At 37.9% G+C, this 23,838-nt stretch overlaps 1 protein-coding gene across 4 annotated transcripts in view; it reads left to right on the top strand.

The window, feature by feature from the left end:
- Positions 1 to 842: 842 nt before the first annotated feature.
- The window catches only part of MLLT3 (MLLT3 super elongation complex subunit), a 250,965-nt gene continuing 227,969 nt past the window's right edge, over positions 843 to 23,838 (top strand). For 2 of the 4 annotated variants that reach the window (XM_061199095.1, XM_061199093.1), the window contains exons 1-2: positions 843 to 922; positions 2,293 to 2,473. In XM_061199095.1, the coding sequence (XP_061055078.1) occupies positions 911 to 922; positions 2,293 to 2,473 (193 nt within the window). In that variant the 5' untranslated portion in view covers positions 843 to 910. Of the gene's footprint in view, positions 923 to 1,156; positions 1,377 to 2,292; positions 2,474 to 23,838 lie in introns of those variants that run through there. The other 2 variants (XM_061199094.1, XM_061199096.1) reach the window with 2 other exon arrangements.

Genomic DNA, 23,838 nt, shown 5'->3' with positions numbered 1-23,838 from the left:
TTTCATTTTAAAATTTTCGGTGGCGGTGGCAGTGGCAGAAGGGCGGGGGTGAGTGGATGGGGAAGGGGGCCAGGGAATTGTTGCCGGTTATAACCATCTCAGCGACTGCTTTTAGATGCTTGTTTGTAAGGGTGGCATTTCTCTCGCTCTGTCTTTAAATAAGTTTGTTTGGGTGTGAGTTCTTGCCTTTTCAGCACAAAACCATAAAAAGACGTGGTGGAAAGTGAAAGAAAGCCCCCTCCCTCCCCCGAGCGTGCTAACGCCAAAGACTTGATTTAACACCCCTTCTCCGGCGGCTGGGGGCTCTAGGCAGTGGCTACATTCCAGCAGTTTTAATCCGTTTTTTATTGTAGGGCGAGAGGAGTTTACACAGGGGCTGGGATGGCTCCCCAGCTGGCCGCTCTCCCTACTCCAGCGCCCCTTCCCCGCCCTTCTCCCTACTTCCCCCCACCCCCCCACCAGGAACCTGTTACTTTAAGCGAGGCGTTCCAGTGTGGCGGTGCGGGCTGCCGGGGTTTCGGGTGGGTGGCCGGTGATTGGCTCTTTCGAGCTCCCCCTGGCTTGCTCGCTCGGCCTCCCCGCCCGCTCCGCCCCGCCCGCGCGCCCTCCCTCCGCCCCGTGAGGCTCGGAGCCCCGGTGTCAGGCGCCACGGCGCATGCTCCGGAATCTCATCTTCTGGCCCTGGAGCTGCTGCTGCTGCTGCTGCTTTTGCTTTTGGGGCTGAGTTTAATAAGCGAGCGAGCGAGCGAGCAAGCGAACGCGGGGGGGAAAAAGGCAGAGAATGTCCGCCATCTACCCTCCGCTCCTGGGCGCGCTCTCATTCATAGCAGCCTCTTCATGAATTACAGCTGAGGGGGGCGGGGGAGGGGGGTACCACACAACACCCCAGCAAACCTCCGGGCCCCCAGGCATGGCTAGCTCGGTAAGTACATGCAAAAATAATAATAAAAGACCCCCACCCCCCGCCTTTCCTCCCTCGCCCTGCGCCGCCGCCGCCGCAGCCCAGACAGCGCCAGCGCTCCGCGGTTCCAATTAGAGAAAGGTTGGTACGGCTTGCAGGGAGCTGCTGCCTCTCCCTCAGCCTCCGCTCCCCTCCCTCCCTCCCCCCCCGGCGCGCGCGCACACACACACACACACACACACACACACACTCACACTAACACACACTCGCCCCTCCACCCCCCGCGCCTCCTTCCTCGCCTCTCTTTGCAATCGCAAGAAGCGCACTCTCGCTCACACGCGCGCACTCACACACACACTCACACACGGTGGAAGGAGGCGAATAATAACTCAGCCATATTTCAGCTGCCGCCGCCGCCGGGAGCCGCGGGCACAGTCCGGGGACGCGGCGAGCAGCCTCGCCGGCCGCTACGATGGTGCGTTCTCCGCGGCGCGCGAGTGTGAGCCGGAGTGTGCGGGCTGACAGCGGCGGGGCCGCACGCAACTTTGCCCCCGCGCCGGGTTGTGCGCAGTCGGGGCTCGGCGGCTGTCCGCCCGCCGCCCTGCCTTTCTGAATTTCATTTTTGGGGGGAGGTGGGAGGTACTTTGGGGCCACTTTGGCTCTTGGAAGTGTGTTGCGGGGGCTCTCTTAGGCTGGCCTCGCCGATCGCGTGGGGCTTTTCGCTGGGGGTGGTGCGGGGTACCTTAAGTTATGGACGCCTCGGCGTGTTTTCCTGCGGGCGTGTGTGTTTGCGTGTGTGACGACGTCTCACTTTTGTTGTGCACGAGCCCCGTGGTAAGAGCACGGGAGTTTGTGCCCATCGGCGGAGGCTGCCTGTAGTTTCCATTCCGCCTGGCACAGCGCTCCACACGCACGCACACACACACGTACACAAAGACTTCCTCGGCGTGTGCCTGTCGCCGCGGCACTTTCGGGGTGGGGGCTCTCCAGAACTCCCCTCGGGGGTCCCAGTTACCTCCCCTCCCACGCCGGGCAGCCGCCCGGGCATCGCCTCCTAATTGTCTCTAATTTGTTTCCGATGCATTCGTTGTCGTGCTTGTAGTGGATGAGCGTGCTCGCCCCTCTTTACCCCCCAACAACCGGACCCCCCTTCCCGATCGGGGGTAACATTCCGTTACAATCTCGGCGGGTGTGGATGCGGGCCCGGGGGCGTGTATTTGGGGGTGTGGGGTGTGCGCGCCCACGCGCGTGAAACGTGGATGCAGAGGGCACCGCCGTTTCCTTTTATGTGCGTTTCAAGAAGGAGGAAAAAAAATGTCAGGCGCAATGTTCAGTGTCGAACGGTCGCCTTCCTGTTGTTCACGGCTGTCTCTCCTCCCCCCTGCCCGCAGTGTGCCGTGCAGGTGAAGCTGGAGCTGGGGCACCGCGCCCAGGTGAGGAAAAAACCCACCGTGGAAGGCTTCACCCACGACTGGATGGTGTTCGTGCGCGGCCCGGAGCACAGTAACATACAGCACTTTGTGGAGAAAGTCGTCTTCCACTTGCACGAAAGCTTTCCTAGGCCAAAAAGAGGTAGGGCTCGAATACAAAAGGAGCTTGATAAAAAATGTCTTTGCTGGAGGAGGAAACAATCGCTTGGCCCGGGCGGTCCCCCTGCCCCTCTCCCCGCCCCCCGCGTCGCGCTCGCTGGCGTAGCTCGGGACCGGGGTGCGCGGCGCCGCGCTGGCCAGGTCCCCGCTCCCGACCGCGCGCGCGCCACTTCGGCTCCGTGAAAGTCACCGCAGAGAAAGGACTGTCAGGTGTCGAGTGTTTATTCATCCCAAGCCAGCCCTCACCGGTCCTCTGGGGTTAGCCGCGGGTTCTGCGGGGAAGGTGCAATTAGTTGTTGGGTTTGGAGGCGTGGGGAGCGGGGCTGGAGGGAATAAACAGCTTGCGCCTTTTTTTTTTTTTAAACCTGGAGAAATTGAGATTTACCTGTGTTGTTAGCAGAGGATGCATGGGATGTACTTATTGTTCCGTCTTGAGAAGTCGCCTGTCTTTTGAGTCTTTTCTGCCTTCCTCCCTGTGTATGAGACTTTAGGTACCACTTGTCATAGACTTTTCTTTTTGTGGGTTAGCCACCCCGACCTCCCACCGTCAGGATTTATGTTCGGTTTGGGGGGGGGGCACTTACTGGTCCCTAGCTCCCCGATGGCACTTGGTTGCTCATTCGATTTTGAGCAGCGTTCAGAAGTGTCTGCCCCATGTGATCTGCAGGGAAGAGAGTCCCTGCAAAGGTCGAAGCTAAGTTTCAGAGCAACAGTGTTGTCTTGCCTTCTGCTTCATTCCTTCCTCACCTTGGTTTTTAGCCTTGGTGTCTGGTTTGCATAATTCTGCTCAGCCTCTGCGGTCCCAAACATTTTCCATAAAGGACAGTTTTGAAAAAAGAGGAACAGAGTGTTATTTTGCAAGAAATTTAAAGAGGGTTTGAGAAATCCCCATTTCTGTTCCCTTCAGCCTCTGGAAAGCTACTGTCTGGTTGTTTTAGTTGGATTAGTGGAGGTAACAGTACAAATACAATAAGGTGCTTTGTTTGTGAGCAGGTTTATTTATCTAAGTCGACACAATGGTTAGTAGTTATCTTCCATTTGATCCGTAATCTTTATTGGCATCTAGAACTCCTGCAGTTTCTTAGCTTAACATCATAATAAATCCATTCTGCTTAGAGCTACGTGGAAATTATTGAACATTCAGGGGCTTGAATAAAGAAAGGAGAAATGCTCTGTGCCTTAGAGGTGGCAGAGGTTTATGTTAATGCTTATTTTTGTTTCCAGAGCTCTTGTAATGGGACTTAGATTGTATGTTTTGCCTATAGTGGTTTGTTTTATAGCTGCTCTTGAAAACTCAAACAGTTGAATTTGATGTGCTTTGCTGGATGGTTAATAAATGAATCCAGCATCTAAGAGAGGGGTAGGGATATGCATGGTCTATCGGAAATAACATTTAGATTTTGTTAGCATTTTATATCAGAATATAGCCAGAGATATTATACTTAAATCTTCCTCCGAACTGTAATGAAGATGAGTATTGTCAAGTTTCTGTCATTATGTGAGGTTGGGTCTGATGCTTTTTGCAATCTCGCTTTCCCTTTTCCATGTGTCCATAGAGCCACAGCAGAGGAGTTTAAACAAAAGAAACCACCTTCTAAGATCCTTTGTAGACACTGTTACAAGTACTTGCTGTTATACATTTCAAGGTGAAATACCCTTAACAACAACAACAACAAAAGCAATATTATTATATTAGGAAAACTAAGCCAGCTGGCCGAAGATGTAGCTCTTAAGATAACTTTGTTTAGGCACCTTAACAATCAACAAATTGGCATTATGAAATTAAAGATGATCTACCTCTCCATATTTCACCACTGTTTCTCTGCTTCAGTGGGTGTGTGTGGTTTCCTTTTATTTCCCATACTTAATGATTTTCTGTCCAGCCTGAGGGTATGTGAGAGTGCTGTCGGTACAGCCCACACCTGGGAGTTTTGTTGCTAGGTGTGGTAAGTGGCTTGATAACACTGATGTCTTCTCAGACGCCTCTAGTGAGAGATGTCTGCTTGTTGGTTGGGCTCTTCAATTTTTATTCTCAACTGTGGAGTTTCTTTATGTAGTCTATAAGCCATTGTTTCAAAATGTTTATTTTTGGATTTTTATTTGTATGTGTGCTTCCCATGATGTGACAAGTCCTGGGAAAAATGCCAGCTTACATAGCCCAGGAGAGACCTTGTCATACTGTAATTACACATGATTCAGATTGCAAGAGAAGGTTTCTCTGTTCATTGGGAATAGTTAGTTGTAAATTAAGGTAACACCAAACATGCCACTTAATCCTGGGACTTATTTTTTGGCTTATAAAGTCTTTCAAAATGATAAGAATAAATACAGAATAAGAATGCCAGGCATTTCTGAGTCTACTTCCATACTTTTTTAAGGTGTTATAGTTTTGATATTATGGACTATAAATAGGAGGATTGCAAATGGGAGAAACTGCAAAAATGGTTTTGTGAAAAATCTGAGTTACAAGAAATGCACATACTGTAAACTGAAAATGGCTATTAATAATGACAATTTAAATCACTTTCAATATATACGGTAGTTGATAAACAGAAGTGGGCTTAGATCTGAGGATGAACTGCTCAAGCCACAAAAATGGATGAGTTCTTAGTTTCATAAATCTTTGGTTTGGAAAAGCGAATTGATTTTCAGGTTGATTTCCTTTATTTCACAGTAATATTATGAGAACTTGTAGAGGAGGAAATTACAGTAAGTTCAACTTGTTGCCCAGTGAGAATTACGTATACAATTTCAGAATTGAGCTAATTGGACTTGAATTAATAAGGTTTTACTCTGTCCTAAAGACAGTTTCAATTTAAAACTACTAGCACAAAGTCCTAAAAGAAGATTTTGATGAAATAGTGAAGCCTGGAATAGCCATTAGCCATTACAGAATCGGCAGGTCAAACTATAATGCATTTTAAAACTATCTACTTGCAAAAAAAGACTATATTTTATTTATTAGTATCAAAGATTTATAATAGTCTGATATGACTGAAATGAATAGTCATATTCAAAACATTTCATTTAAAATATTAATGTTTTCATTTTCAGCATGATGTGAATTTGAGTGAACTTTCTTTCCAATTACTGCCATCCTTACTATTGCAGTCTGTTCCATTGACATTTATGATATGAAATCTGTTGCTTATTATTTTCTGTAAGCTAATTTGGCCACTGGTATGATTTGATAGCTTTTTATTTGTAGCCTTAGTCCTTTGAGTGGGCAGATAATGCATGATAAATTTACACTTACAACTTTCCTTTGATTTAAGTGTTTGAGCCCAGCTTTACTGTGTAGTTCTGATTTGTGTTAAATAGTTTTCCGAAATAATTTGAATAACTTTTTATCAGGGTATCTAAAATTTGAGGGGTTACTAGTTGAAAATATGATGTGCACCTGAAGTATTTTCTCTCCTGAGGTATTTAAAAGGTTTATGGAAAAAACAAAGATGGTTGACTGTACTGACACATTCAGTGAGTGTTAATGAGATTTGTGTAGAGTTCTGTATGGAATTAAGATGACCAGTGAGAACAGTTTTACAACTTGACATTTTGAAGCAACATAAAGTATAATTCACCAATTAAAAAGCTGAATTGCTGGAGGAAATCTCATGTGCGGTTAGTGAGAATGTAAATTGGGCACGGACATTTTGGAGGGCATTTGGCAAAATCTATTAAGATTTTAAATGTTTATACACATCGACTCAGCAATTTTACTTCTAGGTATTTTCTAACAGATACGGTGTCACAAATCCACAAAGTTACAGCATATTTTTTGTGACTCTATTTTGATAGCAAACATTTGGAAGCAAGCCATAGAAGGGACCTCAACTGGGTACAATTAGATCATGGTAATCTATTAAAAAAGAGGGTAAATCTATTTGTAGATAAAGAAAAATCTTCAAGAGATGGTAGGTGAAATAAGGCAAGTAGCTAAATCACTGTGATCCCATTTTAAAAATGTGTTTATGCAGATAAAAAGTATATGTGTGTATGTGTGTAAATAAATAAATTCTGCATGAATGGGCACCAAATTCTTACTAATAGTTTTTTCTTAAGTGGGTGCTATGGTATTGGTGGTGATGAGGTTTTTTTTTTGTAGTGTTTGATATTTTTAAATAAATGTTAATTCTTTACACTTAAAGCATTCCAATGAGCACTTATTACTTTTTAAGATGAAAAAACAAGAGTAAAGGCCCAATATACACTACTGCCTTTCAGAGAGGGAATACCATGTAGCTCTCTAAAAGTGACCTTGAACTATCTTGGGTAGATATCGTTGCACAGTGATAATTAGGGTTAGGAATTTCTATGTAAATTGTATCTATTAATATTGACTATATTCAAAATTAACCAGAAATAGTTTGAACATATTACTTATTAATTTGTTTAAAGATAACAACCATCAACCTATTAGGTTAGCACATAAATACTATTTTAATGAAAAATTATTTTCTAAAACAAAAAAGAGTGAGAAGAGTGGCATCATTTATTTTTGTGTGTGTGCAAATCTCTTTAACATTTTGCTTAATAGAAGACAACTGGGTCTGCTTATGTCTTTTGTATTCAGTCTGTTGTGTTATCACACATCATGTAGCCTCTGGAAAACTCCACTGTACACTCAGGAGAGAATGAGAGTAAAAATGGCAAATAATGTCTTAGAGTTGTTATGAAAATAGCTTTAATTTTGCCAGTTCCTGGAAAAGATTTTGGGCATCCTGGGGTTCCCAGACTTGTACTCGGAGAACCTCTAATATAAAATATTCAACTTACAACCTGGCACAGATAAACTGCCCTGTTATGTGGAAGCTAATTTTCTTTGTAACCGTTATTATTGTTGCTAATAAAAATACCCATTTCCTGGAAAGAGAAAAGATAAATCTTCCAAGGTATTTGCATGGTTAAATTCCAGTGTAACAATTAGCTAGTGATTTTTTTTCCTAAAAGGAAAATCCAAACTTGGTTTTACTGGCCATATTTTACAGTTCACATTACTGTCCATTTTATGGTGCAGAATCCTTTTACATCTATTATTTTAGATAACCCTCTGTAGAAGTACCTTTGGGAGGTAGATAGGGCAGGGGGATCCGTTGGTTTCATAATTTTTCTTTAAAGATTTTTTTGTTCCTTCTCTTTGTTCTTTTAAGTTTCCTTCTAATGGTTTTCCATGGACCAACCTTAGCCCTTTAGCTCTTTTCCTGGTCATCTCTTACAGATGATCCCCACTACTTAACACAGCTTTTATAGTTCTAAGATGTGGAGCTTTTTTTGTTTTTTATCTCTTAGTGACTTAAGTCTTCAAAAGAGAACTTGGAAAGTTTAGATATTTGGGAATGGGGGGGAATTGTTAAACACAATTATAGCAATTATGTAATTAAGCAAGGACTCGATATGTTACTGAACTTACTGGACTTTAATCTTTATTGTTCAGACTTCAGGATACTTTTGATCTCTAAAACAATGTTTCACACTGTCCTAATGGAAATAATATAGAATTCTGTGGGTTTTTTCCCCTTGGTTTTTATACTTTCTTTTTGTTTTTATGTTTTCACTACTCAGTGAAGCAGCTAACATGTAGAAGGAGAGGTTCTCTTGTCTCAGTGAAACAAATTAATATTCTTTTAAAACATTTTATTTTGTGTGTGTGTGGCCAGAGTGTCTTTACTTCCTTCTTTTCCTCATAATGTATATTTTAATGCTTTAATCTTCTATTCTCTTGTATTTTGTGGTTCTCCTTATTCTTGTTTATAGTGCTATATTCACTTTTGGGAATATGATTTGTCTGAAAAGAGTTTTTGCATAAATAATTTCCCACTGATGATATTACAGGTAATTGACAAGTTTTCGTTATGTTATAGATCATAGAAATTGAGAAATTACATTGCACAATTGTACAATTCAGCTTTTATGAAGAATGCAAACATTAATTTTTTTACATGCAAATGAAAATTGTATTTTCTAATTTATACATATGTGTTCACTGTAGAAAAACCAAACCATAGAAATATAAAGAAGGAGTTACCTGAAAATTCTTCATAGATAACCATAATTAATATTTTGGTAGGCATCTTTCTATATTTATGTATACACACAAATATAAATTAACTTTAACATTAATTCATTCAACAAGTGTTTTTTGGAGCTCCTATTATGTGTCTAGAATACTTCTAGGAGTTGGGGATGAAACACAGATGAGCATTCCTACCCTCATGGTATGTGGTGGGATATCTTTTTAAAGCTGAATTTGATGGTATCACATTAAATATAGATTTATTTATTTGAACATTTATATTGTTCTTAGTTTTAATTTGTTATGAATAATGCTATGATGAACATCCTTGATAGTCATTTTTATGGTTTTTCCAATAATTTCTTTATGTATATAGATTTTACATTTTGATATTCATTACCAAACTTCCCTTCAAAAAGATTGTACCAGTTTATACTTCCCTAGGAGTTGGGAGACTGCCCATTTCCCCACGTGGTTGCCAATACTGGGGATTAAAAGATTTTTTTTTTTTTATCTTTGCCAATCTGCTGCATGAAATGATACCACATTTTTATTTGCATTTATTTGATTAGTAATGCCACATATCTTTATGTGTTTATATATTTACCATTTGCTGTTTGTGATATGCTTGTTTTGTGCCCTTTTTGTATTTCTCAAAAAAAAAAAGGGGGGGTATAGGAAAATACAAAGGGAAGAATGATAGAACAAACATTCAAATCCCCACTGCCAAGAATGAACAGATGTTTGCATTTTATCATGTTTGATTCCTTGTTGATTTTTAGGGAATCAAGTATTATAGATGTGGCTCAAGTGTTTAAATATTTCCCAACCTTTTCTTCCAACTCTTCAGCCTTTTTCCCATCTATTTATGTACATTTGCGCATTTATGTCGCCACAGGTAGTAGTATATTGTGTCTTAAAATCTTCATGAAGAGTATCATACTGGGTGAATCATTTTTTTCAACTGAGATATAATTCATATACCATAAAATTCACCCCTTTAAAGTGTAAAATTCAGTGTTTTTTTTAGTATATTCATAAGATTGTGCAGAAATGACTATTTAATTCCAGAACATTTCCTTGAGTCAATAATTTTGCATCTTGCTTTCCCCCCCCTACTCAATATGTTTTTGAACCTTTTGCCATTTTATCTTTAGAGAGCCCACTCATTCCCTTTAATTTTTTCTGCTTAGTATTTTGTTGTAGGAGTATGTTCTATGCTTACTTTTCTGTGCTTCTGTTAAGGACTATATAGGTCTTTTTCTGTTCTGCGCAGTGACTATCTTTGTACTTGTTACCTTGTACAAATGGAAACGATTTTGGATATAGGCCTAGAATACCAGTTGTGTGTGTGTTTCCGTTTGCATTAGACATTGTCAGATTGCTCCACAAAGTAGTTGTGACAGTTCATACTCTGTCAGGGAATGAGTATCATTTTCTCTACATGTTTGCCAATGCAGGATATTTTAAGATTTGTTATTTTTGATATTAGTCGAAATACGGTGTCTTTTTGTTTTCATTTGCATTTCTCTGCTTCCTCACGGGGTTAAACATTTTCTATATGTTTACTGACCATTTAGATTTCCTCTTTATTGACTTCTTTTTATATCCTTTGTCTTAAAAAAAAAAAAAAAAAGAAGAAGATTGGGATGTTTGTTTTTTCTTGTCTGTGGGATGTTAATCCTTTGTTATTTGTGTGGAAAACGTCCCATTTTTGTTTGTGTTTCTTGTAGCCTAATGTATGGTATCTTTTTGTCATACGTAAGTTTTTAATTTTGTCAAATTGATCTGTTTTATTTTGTTTTCCTGTCTGGTTTTGGGGTTTTGTTGAAGAATATCATTTGTGGGCATGGTAATGTGCTTGACCGATAGGCTTCATATGTGTGGGATACAGTGAAAGCACCGGGGGAGATGTAAATAACAGAAAGAGGAGGTCCCTGCCTTCAGTGTGCTTGTGTCTTTCAGAGCTGGAAAGGACACTTGAGATTCTTCATCTTTGTTTACCCGCTCATTTTACTTTTAATCGGAAGCCTAGAAATGTGAAGTGATCTTGCATGTAGACACAATGAGTCAGAAGTATGCTGGTGCAAAGATAACTAGTAATAAATGGTGGTAAATGTTTACTTTTGAAACACTGAGTAATTATTCACTTATATTAGCAGACACATGTTCAGCCATAACTGCTTTTGTAGACATGATCTAGGACTTAATTAAGTGGTGGTAACCGTGGTAGGTACTGTTTAAAAGGAAGAGCTTCTCTAGCTACTTTCAGGCAAAATCAAATTCATTTTATGGATTAATTGAAGGTTTTCCTTTGAGATTAAATCATTAGGAAAAACTGTGACGGAATGGTAGGTATTCCCTGATATGTTGTACCCCCTCCATCATAAGATTGCAGTTCCTTGAAGGATGCAGAACATTGTGTTAAGAAATAATGTTGCATGACCTAATCCTTTGAACTTAAGTGTGTTAAGTTTGTAGTGACTGAGGCCTGAAGAAGGCCTCAATTCCGTTTATCATGGAATTTCTAAAAAGATAAGGCTAGCATCTGGGTGTGATTTAGTTGGTATGTAGTAGTTAACGATTAACTTTTTGGATAAAATCAAGGCACCATCATTTTTTTATGAAAGAAAATTATGGGTTATCTTGAACTTAATTCTGAGGGCCATTTATTTAAAATAATGTTCATAAGTGATTATAAAGATCAGTTGAATTTAATTAGTTATTACCCATGTTAGAAGATTGATATTCTCAGAGCCAAATACATTTTAATATATTTAATTTTGCCAAACATGAAATCATTAGTTGGTTATTTTCCCATCAATACCAGGCCAAATGTTATGTGTGTGTATTGATTTTTAAAAGCAAAATATACATTAACAATTTCCTAAAATATTAATATAATAACAGTGGCCTAGACAGTAGAGAGATTTACTTTCCTCTTAATGTTTCTGGATATAAATTTAGTCTGCATGATGCCTTTAATTTTTACAGATAGGTTTTATGCTCTCCTTCCCCTTTCCTCTCAGGGTGGTGTTGGGGAAGATTAACGTCACATTATTCCAGGTGTCTATTTATTTTGGTAAGCATTTATAACATTTTGAGTGTTTAAAAACAAGGTTCATTGTAGACTTCATGTCATCCATACCTTTTACCCAAAATACTCCATTCATACGAGTTGCTGCATAATGAAAGCTTTCTTTGTGTTGAAGAAGTATTCTTCTATTTTACAAAATGTTTTTTTTCGTTTGAGTTCTCTCCTTGTTCCTATAATATAAGCAGCTGTTTTGTACTGACTGTTATTGAAAAACAGAGAGTCAGGCTATTGGGATTTGGTTGCTTTTAGTGGGATAGGTTATGCAAAATGTTGACATAGCTCCAGATTGTCTTATCAGAGATGCTTGTTTTATGACTTTTCCTACCTGTGTCCACAAGTAGCACAGAGCAGTGGGCAGCTACTTTCCTCATCGTATGGAGCACCAGGCACGCATTACATGTTTCAGCTAGTCCCGCGCTCACCTCTCCTTGTGTATGTATCTGTTGTTCCTGCTGTGTTGCATTAGAGTTACACATCCAAGGAAATGGGACATATATTATCACTGTGGATAGTACTCATACCTTTCATCAATGTAATGTATAGACATTAGACTTTTTGGGCAAAAATATAACATCAAAGAGGATATCACAAGTCAGAAAGAGTTTGAGAATCCTGATTTAAGCATCCCCTTTTCTAAGTGATAAATTATTACTCTGTCTTCTGAAACTTATTTCTTCTGTACCTCTAATAACTGGCTTTGTGTAAACAGAACCACCACTTGAATTCAGCAGGAAACATTGTGTACGCTGAGAATCACATTTTCTAGAATGGGTTTTAGCTTATTAGTTATAGACAAAAATGAATTTTTCTCCTCTTCTATCTTTTCTCCCTTATACTTTCTTACCTACTCCAAGTGCTTGTTTAAAAGCTGGACACAAATTTGAGCAACTTGGCCAGGTCTATCATTTTTTTACTACTTAATCCATGAAATACAACTAGCCTTTTACCTTTAAAAATAGGAGTCAGATGTATTCCAGTAACTGGTTCGAGCAGTATTTAGCAGGGCAGCAGGAAAGGCCCTGGCCTGGGAGGTAAAAGGGATGTGTTTGGACTGAGTAAGCTCTGTGTTTGGGCTTTTCCAGCTCTGAAATATTATTTTTCCTTAGTTTTTAAAAAAGGATAAATTCTGAGTGTGTCATTGATCTAGTGTTTTTATAACGATGAAATAACTACCACTTATTACATATCAACTGTATATTGGTTATCATGTTAGGCAATAGGCATGTGCTCATGTGTTTAATTGCTCACTTTTCATAAACGTAGTAATTTGGAGAATGATTTTTTGAAAAAAACAAAATATTGATATGAACTTCAGTATATTGGAATTTTACCATTTAAATGGTGTGTGAACAGTGGAATGGGTAAAAGACTTGTTGAATATCAGAGAAATAGAAGATAGCATGGGTAATTCACCAAGTAGGTGGTTAAGTTTTGGTTATGAAAAGTTACTTTCTGACTATATTGGTGCCGTTTATATCAACTATCAACTACTTCTTGTAGGTTGGGGCAGTCCAAGAACTCATGAGACTGTGTTTATTTGAAACTTCTCCTTCAAATGTGGCTCTTGACCAGGTCATTAGATCACTGGGTTTTTTTCTTGAAAGTTGACTGACTTTTTTTTTTTTTTAATTTCATATAACATAGGCCAGACCTTGAAATTTTGTCACTTGTTTTGCTTTTTTGAAGTATCATGTTTCAGATAACTATTAGTGTTTCTATTATCAATAGAATAATAACTGGGGACTTGGGCTTACATTATCATGTGAACAGGTTAGAAGAAAGTATGTCAAATCTTTGATCACTCAACATACTTGCAGTGTTTTCTGTTTAATAATTCAGATGCTTAATTGAAGTTGCCTTGAAAAGCAAGTACTCTTTCAGTCTTGCAGCATGGTGCATAACTTTTAGGTTAAAGAAAAATATTTCTTGTTATCATTACAACTTGTTAAAGGGAATTGTCAAGTGACTGACTAGAGCCAAGGATTTAACTTATACAAAAATACACAAATGCAAACATTTTAAAGAGAGCAGCAAATAAATGAGAATATACTTATGTTGTAAAGGCTACACAGTAGTTTGTAGTTAATGCTACTTAATATCTTTCTGTGGAGTCTCTTTTTTTGATTTATCATGATCATTGATTTTAGCAGGATTTAGTCCATTTTCTTTATACCAGAATGTTCAAAGTTGTTCATCTTTACCCACATTTGGAGAATTGTATGACAGATAAAAATACATCAGTGAAAAGATGGGAAGAAAATACTTCGCACAGTGTTACAGAAGTTATCTCTGGGAGGTGGGATGTCAGGAAATTCTTGTCATCAGTAGAATTTGTTGGATTTTTCAAGCTTTCTTGAATGCTACATATTACTTATGTGAAAGTTAAACTAGATACTTAAATGTACATAAGGATGTGTTTATAATAAGCTTTTTAGTTTTTTAAAAATGTAATCTCATTTGGAACATAAACAGGAATGTCTTCCCCAAGGAACATTTTCACATTTTGTTATTTGAAATTTAACCACCATGTCATTCTTAGTGTTTTCTTTTAATATTACTATGAATATTTGCATAAATATTTCATAAGTTGATTGTAAGTAACCTTTAAAGAGAAGGATGTAAATCATGTTACCTTTCTTAACAATTAATGTTGTGTTAAGGTGTAAAATTAATCAGATTAACCTGATTTATACGTACATGCCACACAAAGATTTTTCTTTGTAACAAAGACAACTGTGTTTAATATTTCAGTACAGCATACATTTTTGGAGTACTTAGGAATATTTTGAGAAGTTTTGACCTTTCTTACCTGTGGAGTTTTGATAAGTATAACTTTGTTGATTAATATGTTTATCTTGATGTGTAGTGGTAGAAAAATTTCCAGAGCCTACATCTGACTTTAAAAATTGTCTACAAATGAAAGGACTCTCATTATGTTTAGATATATGGTGATAGTGTTAGGAATAAATGGGGTCTATAGTTGGAAATAAAGATCCACTTCTAGCTTGTGAGTCTTTGTATATACTTTGGAAGTTAAACATTAAATTTTGAGAAAAAGTTCAAAAATAACTACCAAAACCAAGGCAAAAATAATGTTTGGGGCAGGGAAATAAGTAGTCCTTTTTGGATGGAGAATTGATGCATAATTGCATAAACACAAATAATATTTAGTATTAAAGTGGTTTCAATACTGTTTTATATATAGGCTACAAAAATAACTGGAAGTTAAAACATGAAATTACATTTTAATTTTCATTTTTTTATATATAATGCAGATAGATTGATATGAATATTCGTTAAACACAATTAAAAGAAATAATTTCTGCAAAATGAGGGAGTTAATTTTAGTTGTCTTAAAAGGTCTCTTTGCAATCTAAAGTTTATCTGATTAAGTCCATTATATTATGATTAATGGGAAAACATCTGTCTTTATGTTAACATTAAGAAATAAGCATTACAAGTGTACTATGCTCAGATGCATAGCAAAACTATATGTCAAATAAAAACAAATCTGTTTTCCCTTTAGCATTAGATGCTTTTACAAAATTCATAAATTATAGTTAGCCAGATTAATTCTGCCTTAGAATATAAAATATAAAAATTGATGTTTGTAATCTGAGCATTTCTTTATTTGCTACTTGAATAAGGTTGCCACTTTAGTTCTGTTGGATAGCATTTGAAATAACATTATATTTCATGGGCTTTGATTTAGTTCTGCTGATAAATTTTTACTTAACTATTTCTATTCCTTTTGAGAATGCTAAATGAGATTCATAGTCGCCTGGATTCCTTTCTTCAGGATTAAGGTGTGTATGAGAATGAGGAAAATATACTCTTCGGCACCTTGATTACAACTCACCATATGTGCTTGCTGTTGTTCTTATTAAATTAACTTATATAGATGTCTTAACTGCAGATATAGAAAATAAAGTAATTGTTTTAAAACCTGTTTTAAACGAATACTCAGGAGACCAAGCTGAAGACTTGAGAGTTTGAACAATATGAAGACTTGGTTAGAATATTGCAGATTGTTAGAGCTTCCCAATTTGGCACTAAATTAAATAAATATACTCATAGAATTTTATTATAGGACAGACAAAGCTGTGGTCGACCAAGATAATGTGTAACTGGCTCTTATTTGGAGCGTATAGAGTGGGAGCATATTTTGCAGTGAAAGGGGAACTAAAGGACAAGGTGTTCTCTACTTGTAAAGACCTCAGAGTTTTCTTTATGTTATTGTAGAAAGACATTATTTTTGCTTTGGCGTGCTTAAAACTAAAGGGCAAATGATCCAAAAGAATAATCTTGAAATTCAATAGCAAGAAAACTACTTGACATTGTGGGCTGGAGGCCAGCAAACGTGTTGCTTTCATTGAATGCGTGGGAAATGGGGCAGGCCTGGAATTTAAAGAGACAGGGTGCAGTACCCTAGAAAAGAAAAGCCCTCCTGTATGATTTGCTTACATGGAGGAAAAAAATAGACTTAAAGTTTTCTCTGAGGGATCTTTATTGGATCAACTATTGAAGGCATTGAAAGACACCGAGTGAATTTTTCCCGACTGCACCTCCCATCTCCCTAGCCATCTTCTCTTGTCTGAAATTGGTGCCGAGTAAAACTGTTTATAGCAAAGGAGAAGCAGCTTTTCAAATAAAAGTACTTTCTAGCCTGTTCAAATGGAGGATAATGTAATTCTCTCTGAGACTGAGCACTTATTACTTTGTTTATGTAGCTGTTTAAAAAGGGGGTGCCTGGCATGAGGAAGGGGGGGTACCGTAGGAACCTCTGCTTTAGAAATTACTGTTTTTTCTGTGTCTGAGTTTTCCTCCCCATCCACTCATGAATCCCCCTTCTCCCCCTCCCCCCACCTCCCACAATCCCTCAATAAAATAGTATTTAAAAGACTTGAATCACCAGTCCTATGTAGCAGCTTCTTGCTGGAGGCAGTAATGTTGTACTGTTTTCAATGGGTGGTCTGGAATCTCCATGGGAGATTTTTACAGGCAGTGGGCTCCAAGACCCACTAAGTGTGTTATATTGAACGTAACCCGTTAAGTTCCCGAGCCATCGAGAATATACAGAGATAGTTTTACATTATTGAAGTCCCATCGTTAATTACTTGCAAACCAATTTATTTGATTTTATTTGAAGAATTTATGGCTTAAATCCCTGAAAGTGACTCATATTAACCCAGTATTTGAGGTTTACTTTTTAAAACAAGTAAGACGTTCATATATATGTCAATTCAGGAGTACTCATTTGTGTGTATATTTTTTTATTTTATTATTATTTTTTTAAAAGGTGGTATCAGTTTTTAAAAAAAAATTATTTAATTTATTTTTGGCTGCATTTGGTCTTCGTTGCTGCGCGTGGGCTTTCTCTAGTTGCGGCGAGCGGGGGCTACCCTTTGCTGCGGTGCACGGGCTTCTCATTGCAGGGGCTTCTCTTGTCGCGGAGCACAGGCTCTAGGTGCGCGGGCTTCAGTAGTCGTGGCACGTGGGCTCAGTAGTTGTGGCTCGCGGGCTCTGGAGCGCAGGTTCAGTAGTTGTGGCGCATGAGCTTAGTTGCTCTGCAGCATGTGGGATCTTCCCGGACCAGGGCTCGAATCCGTGTCCCCTGCATTGGCAGGTGGATTCTTAACCACTGTGCCACCAGGGAAGCCCTGTGTGTATATTTTAGTTCATAGATGTTTTTTGTTTGTTTTAATTCTCCTCCTTTAGGGAACCAACACCTAGTAGTCATTTCCAAATGTTAAATAATTGAAGCCATATTTCTCCTAACTGAGATAGTGTACAATGATAGGATCTGTTATAATCAAAGTATATCAGGTATTTTTATAATCATTATCTCTTAGCTGTGGCATGTAGCATAAATGTATATTAGCCTAAAATTTAACTAAAATTGCTTTGGGTCAAACCTTTGTAGAAGCACACAGGATTGGAATTATATCTTAAATACTGGATTAAGATTGCTTTTTAGAAAAAAATTGTTTTTTATGCAAACTTAAATAAAACAATACATTTACTTATACACTGTAAATATTGAAATGGGGAATGCTGCAGTCATGCCTGTTCCTACATAATTTAGTTTAAAATTATTTTGGAGTTTCTCGTGTGACCCTGTGGTTATTAACCAGAGTGATAACATAACTTTGTTGGGTCACTGATTTGATTACTTTGTTTCCCTTATTCACATTCTTCACAAAATTAGTTTATGGAAAATGTTGAATTTCTATTTAAAATAAATATCTGTAAGTCCTGATTAGTTAGAAGTCTGAAATACCTGTTTTCCATAGGCTAAATAGAGAAGAATTTAGGAGTAGGCATCTCGGATATATTGATAATAAATGAATGATGATATATGATGAGAGAGCATTTTTGTTTGTTTTAAACAACGTCAGTAGTTTTAGGTGGAAAATTGTAATCCTTAAGGAATTGAGTTTGTTTCTTTTATAAAAATTAATATAAACTTGTTTTAGGTCATATAAAAATGGTATGAATTCTGCAGTCTTCACTGATAGAATCAAAGCTCTGTGGCTCAACAGTTTATAGCGATGACTAAATGTTTGCCTTTTCTTTTTTAGTTCAGTACTGGTCCTTGAATAGCTAAAAAGTTTTCCAGTAGTTTTTACAAGTGGCTTTAAAGAAGTGATAGCCATCTGAAGTTTATCTTGTGTAGCCAGTATTTAAAAGTTATTAAGGTTGTCTACACACAAAAAAGGAACAGCTCTTACGGCTATACATGTGAATAAAAGTTAAAAGTTGGTAAAATTAGCTTGTCAAGTAAACTTGACTGAGGAATAATTTTGTTTTCATTATCCATTCCTCTGGCTGAAAATGAAATAGAAACGATCTGGTTACTAAAGACCAGCGCTGTATTGGATCACTTCCTTGAGCTTTTGCTATGATCGTTAAAGGCAAAGTTAGACAGCTGCTGTAGATTTTGCCTGTGGCCTCACAAAAGAAATTGTTTAACCCTGTTAGTTTCAGACACTATCATTTCTACTTTGCAGATACACTTACTATGTTAGATATAAGTGATATACTTGCTGTGTTAGATATGGATCTCTATGATTATGATTTAAACTTCTGAATTATAGGAAGGTGGTGTAGCAGAAAATGAGTAATTTTAGCACTCTACTACAGAAACAGTTTCATGTCTTGGAATGTGACATATCTCAACATTTTTGCTTATATTCAGACAGATTTAAAAACTTCAACTTCTACTTTTCAAAGTTAGACTTTGCATTTGTATCTGAAGACCTCTAGGGAATTCTGAAAATTGTGAAAGTTGACTTTGACTTATACTCCATTATAATTGGATATTTAGATGTCCTTTTTGCGGCTGAAGTTCAGAGGAAATACTAAGTCATTGACTTTAAAATCTCATTTTGGGTAAGTGTAAAATTAGAACAAGGCCATGTACTCCCTAAATTGATGTCATAATGTTAAAAATCCCAGTGATGTTGGGTTCCTTTTGTATAATACATTTGCATTATTACTATAGGTTTAAAGGGCAGGGAAATACTTTATTGTTCAAGCTGAAGAGGGCAAGATTTTGAAACCTACTGCTATGTGATTAAATCAGTGTGTTTGCCCTGAGGCTTCAGCCATTCAATCTGAATTCATAGTCTAAAATTTTGGATTCCTTCTCTGTTTGAAAAATAATACTTCTTGAAAATTTTAGAACTGCCTTTTCCCACTCACATGAAAACTATTGAGGGCAAATTATCAGGGTTAAGATTTTCATGCAATCAAGACTGCAGGTACATTTCAGAATTTTAAAGAGAAAGTTCACAGCCATTTTACATAAAATTTTACTGGGCTTTTCATTAATCTAGAATAACTGGTCTATAAGTACTTTATCAGTGAAAACTGCTCAGCATGTAAAACGAGGAGCAGAAGAGCACAAAGGCTTCCTGCAAATTAAGGGCACAATGAGTACTAACGGACTTTCCAGCCATCTCCAGCTGTGAGATTATTATAGTTTTTGCAAACCCTTTTCTCTCAAAACTAAATCAAGAATGGTAGAGTCCTGATAAAAAGAAGTGTAGAAAAGCCTAACTAATCCTTAGATGAGTTACTTCAAACGTGCCAAAATAGAATAAAATCAGTTAATAGCATGGATTAAAGGTTACTTTTAATGCATTTTTATCACTCACATTGAGAATTTTGTTGTATGTTGATGCATTTGGCCTGGGTTAAAAAAACAATTCAGAGGGAAAAATATAATTAAATGTGAGAGATTACACCATCACGTTGTTATGAGGAAATTTAGTACCAATGTTAGGTGCCAGATTTGACCTACGAGATAAAAGCTGTGTACTTGAGATCAGAGATGTAAACAGGTGGCTCTAATTTTGAGTGGTAAGTTTTCCGGTTATAGTGAGAAGGCTCATCTATGTACTACTAAGAGTTGATTTATTATGTAGATTTAAAAAAACAACACGGCTCTCTGTCTTTGGAGAAATATGTACAAGTGGTTCCCTGGATAAGGACGTGGAAGGGTGCTGAAATCAGATCTGGATTAATATTTTAAAAGTGCTTGATTCTTACAAGTGGTAAAGAGAAATAGAAATAAGAGGCAGGTTTTGGGTACAGAGGTAGTCTTTACTATTTATGCAACATATGAAATGATCTCCTTTCATATACACAGGGAGACTGTCATCTATACTTTTAATTCAGAATCACATGTTTGCCAACTGCTTATTCTGTGAAATACTTTTCCCACTTAACTGGCATATTATGATAGAGCTGCTAAAAATATTGGGTTAAGGAAAAACTGATTTGGCATGCTGCCATTGGTAGGAAGAATTAAAAAAAAAGTAATGTCTTCTCTTTTTGGTGCAGATATATAGATATAGGTATGAATGTGTGTGTATGTATGTGTGTTTGTATCAACCTTAATACAATTTTATTATATGAACCTGAGTAGTGGGAGATTTTATAATCATGTCACATTTGCCACTCCTCTAAGATGCCCAATTGTAAGTTTCTCTAATGGAACTTAGCATTTATTTCCTTGTAATAGACGTGTGTACTGTTTTTGCTGTGGCTTAATAGGAAATAGGCTGACTGGTACTCCAAGCACATGTGTGTGCTATGTATATTAGGTATTTGTATCTGCCATCCCACTTATAATTGTAGTGACTTTTCATAAACCATGTGATAATAAAGTCCTTTTAATTTGTAGTCAAAACATACAATCTCCCATAAAGTTCCTCTACTTGATATTCTGACCAGATTTAACCTTATACAAAGAGCTTCCAGCTTGAATGCATTTTGCAACATTGAATAAATACTGCGCTGTATAGTTATTTATGTGCTCAAGAAGTTGAACTTTTCGTTCCATCCCAGTGTGTTCCCATGGGATATGTTATTCTAGTAAATCAGAAAATTTCTCTGAAAGCAAAGTGATTCTTAATTTTTGGAGGCTTGAAAGTGGGGAAATGCCCTATGCATGAGGGGGAAGAAATTCTAGTTGACTCTCATCGCTAAAAAATAATTCAGAGGACTTGGCCATCTTACATTCCCTTGGGGGGAAGAAACCCCACCACAGTGCTGCCGAATTGTTTTACTTCTGTAGTTATGTCTTTGTGTGTTTATAGGAGTGGGAACATTTTATCTTCTGTGTTTCTGTTGAGGTTGTTTTTCTGCAGTGCCCCAAGAAAAGTCCTGGAAGCTAGCTTTGAAGCCCTGTGGACAAGCTGGATTTCAAAGAGCCAGAGGAATTCGGCAGTAATTGTTTTATGGCTGGCCAGAAATCAGACCTATTTGTATAGGTAGCACACAAAATAGCTGTGATTTGACAATTTGGTGCTATTTATACCTGCCATAAAAAGAGAAAAGAAAAAGTTAAAGGGATATTTTGGAAACAGGAACTAAGCTGTAAATGCAAATTGCTTCAGCATTTTCTCAAAGGAACAAAAAAGGAAAGGGTTTAGGAAGTTTTTATTGAAGCTACGTTATTGAGGAACTGTCTGCTTTTAGGACATTTAATATTGTACTCACACTGAAACTACACTTCTTTCTGTTGGCAGTTTTTTTTCCTATTTCCATCTGATTAAAATTATTTTTGTGGAGCAAGAGAAACTCTCTGGAGGAGGGACAGTGAAAATCTCAGAAGTTTTCAACTCTCTCTTAACAGACCTTTAATATAATATTTCATCTTACTGTTGTTATTTAGTTTGGGATAAGAACCATTTGTTGTTGCTAGAGTGAATTTTTTTCTTTCCAAATAAAAGTTATATTTTTGTCAAGCAGTCACAGGTTTACTGTGGTAGTGGGTGAGGATTTGCCAGGTACATTTTCCTGGCTTTTAGGAAACATGCAGGAGAACTTTTTAATGACTATTCTTGATCTGTTAGCTTAGAGAAGTCTTTTTGAATACAAAGTGCCTAATTTGTGACTCTCACCTAGAGTATATTCCAAGCTCAAGGTGGGTGGTGTATCATGATTTGTCTGTACTTCAGTGAGCAGCCCAAAGTGAAGTTTGTTTCCAGAATGTCATTCAGACCTTCTGAGGTTGTCAGATGCTTCATTGTTTTGCCTTGAAACCCCCAGTCCTGAGAGCAGTCTGAGTCTGGGGGCAACGGTGCAGAGAAAAAGCAAGCACTTCTGTGATTGACTACACTTTTTTTTTTTTTTTAAAGAAACCCTAGAAATGCCTTAGGGACTCCTGGGGCTTCGTCACATTTTAAAACCATCTTACCTCTGAAGGCATTTCAGTGCTGTTGAATTGGGACTGTATTTATTTGCTTTGGTTTTATTTTATTTTTTTTTTTCCCGTTGGATTCTGATCCTCCAATAATAAGGAGAGTGGTCTTTGTCAAGTGTACCTTAATTTCTCGGGGGAGGCCCTGTAGTTTTGATTGGATGAAAAGAGTTCACTGAGGGTAGGGAAAAAGAAGAGGAAATGGGTGGAGATAAATCTGGTATTGGGACAGTCAGTTTTGTCTTTACTTGAATGAAGAGTTAGTTTAGTAATCTGTGTGAAGGATCAGGAGCATCTGAATGAAGATTTAAAATGGGAATTTTCTAAAAACCTAAAATCTTAATTGGATTTCAAGATGGATTCCCTCTAGGGAAGTAGGTGTTTCTTCTCTATAGAGAAGAAACATTGTGGATTGCTGGTACTCCTCAGGAGTATGAAAACTCAGATAGGAAAAGGTAAGGACATAGGTAGTTATAGACCGTCTTTGTGGGTTGAGGATGTACTGCGGGTTTAGGGCTGGCTAATGAATCTAAAGTAGTGATCATTTATTCAGCCAACATAGAGTACATACTATGTGACAGGAACTGCTCCCAACATTGACGATAACAGGAACTGAAGCAGTTCTTGTCTTCTTGGGGCACTTAGTCCGGCATCAGGCATGACCAGAAAAAAAAAAAAAAATCGCAATACAGTGAGATGAGTGCTTTTATGAAGCGATGAAAAGCAAAGCTGTGGAAACAAAGTGCTGAGAGATTAGTTCTGCTCAAGTATCAGAATTTGAATTAAGTTAAAAAAAATTACAAGTGAAAAGTCTAATTAAAAAAAAGAATTATGTGGATTAAAAAATTATCCTGCCTCTCTCACATGGTTGGCATTTCATCTCTTTGATGTTTCCCTTCATAAGGCTGTGTGATGTTTTTAGACTTTCTGAACTCTCGGGGTTAGCATCATAGAATACAGGGTTATACAGCTGAAAGGAGGTAGGAAAGCAATTTATAGTTACTGAAGGTTTAATTCTGTACCCTGTTCTTCACATTTTACAGATGTAGATCCAAGACTCAATATTAAGTAACCTGTCCAAGGTCCATATCGCTTGAGTATAGCGACTGTATGTCCTGTTAGCTGGGGATAGCCCCAGTTTTTGTCTGTTGTTCTGTGTCACTCTCAAAACTGGTGCTTTTTGGATGATAGGCTGTATGATCACTTTGTTTTTGAGTGGCATAACTAAGATTTAAACTCGGGCCTTTTTGACTCCAGGTCTTAAGTTCACCACTGTTTTACCCTGTTTATTCTATGGTTCTAGGTCATGTCTCTATTTCCAGTTTGGTCTGGTAAGAAGGATTCTGAGACATAGGTCTGGCTTAGTACAGTACTCAGTTCTTGGTTGGTGATGCTTCTCATGGGTGATGGAGCGAAACATGGAACTTACATGCTACTTTTTTTTTTTTTTTAACATCCTGTCACTAAAACGTTTTAGAACGTAATTTTCCTTCAGAAATTTCAAAGGCATTTGAGAACTTAATGTCT

The sequence above is a fragment of the Eubalaena glacialis genome, chromosome 9, assembly GCF_028564815.1.
Source record: "Eubalaena glacialis isolate mEubGla1 chromosome 9, mEubGla1.1.hap2.+ XY, whole genome shotgun sequence".
Taxonomy (NCBI): domain Eukaryota; kingdom Metazoa; phylum Chordata; class Mammalia; order Artiodactyla; family Balaenidae; genus Eubalaena; species Eubalaena glacialis.
Note: the sequence above shows the minus strand (reverse complement) of the source record. Positions and strands in the feature narration are given on the sequence as shown.